The sequence below is a fragment of the Alnus glutinosa genome, chromosome 1 (genome assembly GCF_958979055.1).
Source record: "Alnus glutinosa chromosome 1, dhAlnGlut1.1, whole genome shotgun sequence".
NCBI lineage: Eukaryota > Viridiplantae > Streptophyta > Magnoliopsida > Fagales > Betulaceae > Alnus > Alnus glutinosa.
In genome coordinates, this window is record NC_084886.1 from 2,528,490 (window position 1) to 2,534,953 (window position 6,464).

At 37.7% G+C, this 6,464-nt stretch overlaps 1 protein-coding gene across 1 annotated transcript; it reads left to right on the forward strand.

Moving 5' to 3' along the window:
- Window positions 1-1,046: 1,046 nt before the first annotated feature.
- Window positions 1,047-5,659, forward strand: LOC133865558 (ALBINO3-like protein 1, chloroplastic). Its single transcript, XM_062301979.1, has 11 exons — window positions 1,047-1,582; window positions 1,672-1,782; window positions 1,865-1,939; window positions 2,103-2,163; window positions 2,598-2,671; window positions 2,767-2,871; window positions 3,213-3,320; window positions 3,770-3,873; window positions 3,978-4,184; window positions 4,262-4,646; window positions 5,207-5,659. The coding sequence occupies exons 1-11, from the start codon at window positions 1,226-1,228 to the stop codon at window positions 5,288-5,290; spliced, it is 1,671 nt and encodes a 556-aa protein (XP_062157963.1). The 5' UTR covers window positions 1,047-1,225; the 3' UTR covers window positions 5,291-5,659.
- Window positions 5,660-6,464: the final 805 nt, after the last annotated feature.

Sequence of the window (6,464 nt, forward strand, 5' to 3'; positions counted from 1 at the left end):
GAATTCTGGCAAAAGTGGTCGGGATTTGGAAACATTCGGTTGCCGTCGCCAGATTTCGGCGATTTAACCGGAATCTGGCCTAATACAGCGGGACTCCAGCTGTATGGTCGGAATCTGGCCAGATCTGGTCAGACTCCAGCTAGATTGCCCGGAATCTGGCAAGATCCAGCCGGAATCCTGCCAGTTTAGCCATATTCTGGCAAGATCCAATCGGACTCGGGCAGTATTGGCGGGAATTTGGTCCACCGGCATTTGGTGGCCGTGGCTGGACGTTGCCGGATTCCAACAGAAATCTCCAGACTCCAGCACCGACCGATGCTAGAATCTGATTTGTTGAAATCCAGAGATGATCGACTGGAACGTGAAGATCAAATGCGTTGTTTAAAAGAGGGTCGACTACGTCTACCATTTACGGAAAATGAAATCATTTTTCGAAATTTACCAAGAATTTTTGGTCAAACGGAAATCATTTTTCATTTGACCATTATTTTTGCACTTACCAAACACCAAAAAATATCGAAATCATTTTCCAAAAACCATTTTACACTGAAACAAACGGAGCATAAGTTCCAATTAATAGATCCTCAAAAGCATGAATGTTGTTAATATATAAGGCAATTAAGCATTAATAAAAAAAATTCAAGTGATTCTCACATGCTAATGGATACATGTCAATTTTATACGTAGGTTGTATGAAATTTTTTACAAATCGAATTGTATGGAATTTTTGTCCATTTGAATAAGATGAAGATTCTAAATTTGGCTTGCTGAGTTAGAATCAAAAAGTTAAATCAAGATTTTTTTCAAATCACTTATCTGAATTTGGAAGAATTTGATCCTTAAATATCACTTAAAAATTTTATTTGATCAAATAAAAATTTTTTGCGTCCCCAAGAGGTAACTCAATTGGTTGGAGACCATGCTCATGAAACGAAAGTTATTAGTTCAAATCCCCCACCCTTTCTTGCGTGGACATGCCAAAAATAATAATAAAAAAAAAAAAAATTTGTTTGCGAGGGACATGAAAAAGATGATATTTTTATAATCAAAATCTGCGCTAAGTAGAAAGTGGAGAGCAGCAACTCCCGCATACTTTTTCCAGATCCATCATCAATCCTCACCTCACTGCCAGCAAAATCCACGCAGAACTGCGAAGTGAAGAACAAAGACTGAAAACTGAAAAGCCTCTGCTCTTAGGGTTTTAACATCCACCAAACGCACTCAAATGGCCACGACGATTCCACCCTACGGGCCGAACCTAGCCCTAGCGCCAGCTCCCTTTCCGGCCCGAACAACAACCACGAGCCGTCCTCTCCTACTTCATCGAGCTTACCACAACTACAAACCTTTTCTTCGGGGCTCCATGGCCGTGGCCCGGGCCGGGTTCAACTCTCCCGGGTTCTTCCCCGACCCTGATGCCGCGGAGAGCGTGGTTAGAGACCTGTTTGGGCGAGCCGAGAGTTTGCTCTACACGATTGCGGACGCCGCCGTTTCGTCCTCCTCCGACAGCGTTACCGGCGCGACCAAACAGAGCAGTGATTGGCTTTCTGGAATCACGTATTACATGGAGGTTGTGCTCAAGGTATGTAAAAGAAAAATACTCATTTCTCTGATTTTAAACGGTGCCGCAAAAGAAAATTCTCCAAAACGCCCTGTTTCTCTGTGTTTTAGGTTCTAAAGGACGGGCTATCGACGGTGCACACTCCGTATGCTTATGGTTTCGCTATAATACTATTGACTGTTCTTGTAAAGGCTGCCACTTTTCCTTTGACAAAGAAACAGGTATTTTAATGTTATGTATGCATGCATGTATCTGTGTTTATGTATGTATGTATGGATTATATGGTGATATGATTGTGTGAAGGTGGAATCGGCAATGGCTATGCGCTCCTTGCAACCTATGGCAAAGGCTATTCAGGAACGGTATGCTGGAGATAAGGTGAATTTTTTGTGCTCTCTATCATGGTTGTTTCTTAATGAACAATTTTTTTTTTTTTTTTTTTATTGTTTTAATTCAGACGAGGAACATGACTAAAATTAGGGGATCAAAGATGAGCTATATCTGTTTGAATGACCAGCTCCGATGCTTTGTTTATCTGCAGGAAAAAATTCAACTACAAACAGCTCGGTTGTATAAACTAGCCGGCATAAACCCGCTGGCAGGTACTTATATTAATGTTACCAGTGTTCGACATTCATTTGCAGCAATTTTAATAATGTATTTTGATGAATACTAGTAACATTTAGACATCTTTCTGCATTAAATTTTACTTTTCGGGTCTTTCGTCTTGGTTACAGAAATTTTGATTTAGGAATGGGTTTAAAAGTTTGTGATTATTGAATCACTTGGCACATGGGCATGTCTAACATCTTTGAATTCAATGCAAGTACGGCCTTTTGTATAAGTAGCTGTTTTGACAATTTCCAGAACAACCCATTTGACAATCTTGTTATGAGCACTTGAGAGAAGAGGGGGGGGGGGGGGGGGGGGGGGGGGGGGGTTTGTAGACAGAGTTAATTTGATTAAATTTCTTTAATATTCTTCCTTCCCTGTTATTAATGGCTTTAACTTTTAGTGGTTATTCTGTTTGTGCCAGGATGCCTGCCTACGCTTGCCACAATACCTGTATGGATTGGGCTCTATAGGGCCCTTTCAAATGTGGCGGATGAGGTAACATGTTCTGTCATTTGATTCATCATAGGTAACCTGTGGTAGCTTTTGCTTTCCTCCCACATCTAATTGAATGCATGTTCCTAATATTAAAGGGACTCCTTACAGAAGGCTTTTTCTGGATACCCTCCCTGGCTGGTCCAACTACCATTGCTTCTCGACAAAATGGAAGTGGCATCTCTTGGCTTTTCCCTTTTGTGGTAAGTATCTTAGTTTCAAATCTAACGACCCTACTCTCTTTTTCAAGAATTTTTAATAAATTTTTTGAATTATACAATTTATGCTGAAGCCATATTGCTATTTTCTTTACAAGCTCAATAACAATCAATCATTCAATTGTCACTGAATAAAAGTTCAGAAGTGATGTATGTTTTTCATGTTTATCCACTTCATAACTTTTATGTGCTGTTAACTATGATTGTTGTTCCATTTTGTTTTAAGTTGATACTTCTTGGCAGTTGCTTGCATTAGATACTTAATTATTACCTAGCTGAATGCTGTGGAATGAACTTCCGTTATTGGTTACTTTATGTTTTCTCAGGATGGTCATCCACCCCTTGGATGGTCGGACACCTTGGCATATCTTGTCTTGCCCGTGTTGCTGGTTTTCTCACAGTACATCTCTGTTCAAATTATGCAGTCATCACAGGTCAGTTATTACCCAGGTGTTATTAGCGTGATCACATTCAAACATAACTAGCTATTCACATTTTTTACTTGATTTTATTAACAATTTTTTTTTTCTCTCTTTGCTCTGGATAAGGCTCGGTCATTTTTTAATCACTGGCTATCATTTCTTGTCTTTTTAGTGATTGGTCTTTGTTGTACATGACCAAGCAATTTCAGTCAACTGTCTCCTCTTACCTTCTGTTAGTGCTGCCATTATCAAGCATTTTACAGTTGTCAAATATTACAAGGAAAATAATTATATATGAAGAAATCATAGAAATGAAAAATAACATTCTCAAATTCAATTATTTTGTCTTTAGATGTGCATCCAAAAAGAGTGTAGTAAGCTTTCACCTTTTATATATACTTTTTTCTCCCAGGTACTAGGTTATTTTTAATTGATCAATTAACATGTGTTATAACTTTCAGAGTAATGATCCAAACATGAAGAGTTCTCAAGCGATAACAAAATTCCTCCCTCTAATGATTGGTTATTTTGCTCTTTCGGTTCCTTCTGGCTTAAGCCTTTATTGGTGAGCATATGTAAAGCCCTTTAACGCAAGATGTTCCCCCCCCCCACCTCCCTAATCAGGTAGTACTTTTTAGTTTTTTGAATATTTCAATTATGCTTATGCAGGTTTACAAATAATATATTGAGCACTGCTCAACAAGTATGGCTTCAGAAGTTAGGGGGTGCAAACATTTCAACGAGTGCATTAGCTGAAGATTTCATCAAGAAAGATGAATTCCAGATTCAGAAGTCAGTCTCTGAATTAAGTTCCACCAAAAAGGAGGCCAGAGAAGGAGATAAGTTGACATCAAAGGGGTTAAGTCCTGGTGAAAGGTTAATATTTGTTAATATTTACTATGCGTTTTTATGGTTAGTGATACTTGCGGTCTTAATCTGCCTTTATTTTCCAGATTTAAGCAGATAAAGGAGCAAGAAGAGGCAAGAAGACGACAAAAAGAAGAAGAAAAGAGGAAAGCTGAAGAGGCAGCGGCTAAAGGAACTCAACCAATCAATGAGGGGCATGAGAGAGAATCCGAGAGAGAAGCCAAATTACTTGAGAGGGACAATGGGGCTGGAGCTGGCTCAGTTGCTGAAAATAACGAAAAGGCCCAGTCTGTGTCTACCTTTCACAATCCTTCCAGTGTCGGCGTTGTTGTAAATGGTGATCTATCTGGTCAGGACTCACAGGAAGATCAGAAAACGGCGTCTATGTTTAGAATGGAAAATGATAAAGTTTCTAACAATTCCAAGGTTGATTGGAGCGATGGGCAGCAATCCTATGAACATGTGGAAAAGGTATTGTAGCAAGTATGCTCTCAAACATGCAGCGAGAATCCTGTTTATTATTGGTTAAGCTATAAATAAAAATGTCAACTGTGTGCTGCATTTACACTGGGGCCCTGGCATTAACAATTGTTTATTTAAGCTATTTGTGCTTTATGGTTCTACTAGTTGGAACTGCTGGCTTCTAACTCTTCTTAGAAACGGTAACGTGTGTCAGCTGAATTTAGTTCATAAGAAATGGAAAGGGAAGGGGGAGTAGTGTAAATCAAGGTGCACCCCAATTAAAGTTAGAGCAGAGTACAACTTCACTAGCAGGATAAATCAATATGTAAGAGTTTGGAACCTAATATGAGCTTGATGTCAATGTATAGAGTATGGTCACTTTAAACGATTTTAAAGTTACGCTTCATGGTCAAACCTTTTTTTTTTTTTTTCTCCTTTATATCTCTTTTCTTTCTTGGTTCATTGAATGATCTCAGATGATTTTTTATTTTTATTTTTTTGGTATAATTGCTTCCAGTATTTTAAACTTATTTTCTTATAATGGAATTGGCAAATTCACAATATTTCAGGAAACAGTTGATGTATACACTACTAGTACGACGAAGGATAACAACCTTTCTGGAGAAGACACGCATCAAGCCAGAAGGGAATGATCAGCTGATCGGTGGGGGGAACCGATGTCGCGATGGTTTCAGTGTAACAACATTGGCAAGCCTAGATATGTACACAAGTTAAGTGAAATACAGACTGTAGCTTGTGATGCAGTCCTGGTTGCAGCAGAAGTACACAGCTCATGAATAATCAATTCTGCATCCATGGTGGGAGTTAGTCTTAATATACTGAGAGTGAGAGGTCTTGTGATTAGTTGGGGGTACATTATTGCTTTAGCAGATGAATGCCTGGACCATAAGATCTTGGTGGTTCTGTATTCTTTTAACATGAGCTCAAACCTACAAGTGATTAGTTGGGCATATATATGATCTGTATCGACAGGAATGTGAAACATAGACTTTTTTTTTTTTTTTTTCCTTTCTCTTTATATATATATATATATTTTGTTTTTCCTTTTGGTATAAGAAAAGGAATTGACAATTTTCATGACTGCAACTTTAGTACCAAAAGTAATGACATAACGACGAGTTCAATGCCTTTACCCAAAAAACATAAATAAATAAACATACAAAAAAAGACTACAATGCCTTGGCGTACACGAAGAAACTTGGTCCAAGAATTTTTAAAGATGGTGTAAATTGCGAGCACGACAAAGAAAGATATTCATTACTCTTGGTCCCTCGAAAACAACGATGTAAAATGATGGTTTATTCGTGAAGACAACGATGCTTGGTCCTTTTGGTTCTAGGCTTGACCACAATTATGCAGTTTTCCTTTACTTTTACCATATAATTATATAAATTTACTCCCTTACTACATATTTATTGATCTTGTTAATTCATGTTAGGCTTATTTAAATGATATCATTACTCACTAAACGCAATTAAGTATATATAGCAAGCATTTTTATTTGGTCTGCCATGATTTGCAAATCGTTCATAATCCAATGGTCCAATCATCCATGTTGGCCGTGAAATAAGAAAAAGCGTCCACATGGTAAGATCAGGACAATTATTATTATTATTAATTTTTTTTTTTTTTGAAGTAATGATGAGTATCATTAATTAGAAAAGCTGCATTTGATTTGACATAAAATGGTTTTTGACAGAAAATGTTTTCGGTCAAAAATATTTCCAAGAAAAATCACTAATTTTTTATCGTTTGGTTTGAGACTTTGAAAATAAAATTGAACGTCTTTTCCATTGTTTGGTTTGT

Excerpts from the sequence above, each read along its gene's own strand:
- LOC133865558 (XM_062301979.1), top strand. The coding sequence starts at position 1,226 with ATGGCCACGACGATTCCACCCTACGGGCCGAACCTAGCCCTAGCGCCA. Across the intron at positions 4,185-4,261 it reads GGGTTAAGTCCTGGTGAAAG|ATTTAAGCAGATAAAGGAGC; the intron begins GTTAATATTTGT and ends TTTATTTTCCAG. Across the intron at positions 4,647-5,206 it reads CCTATGAACATGTGGAAAAG|GAAACAGTTGATGTATACAC; the intron begins GTATTGTAGCAA and ends ACAATATTTCAG.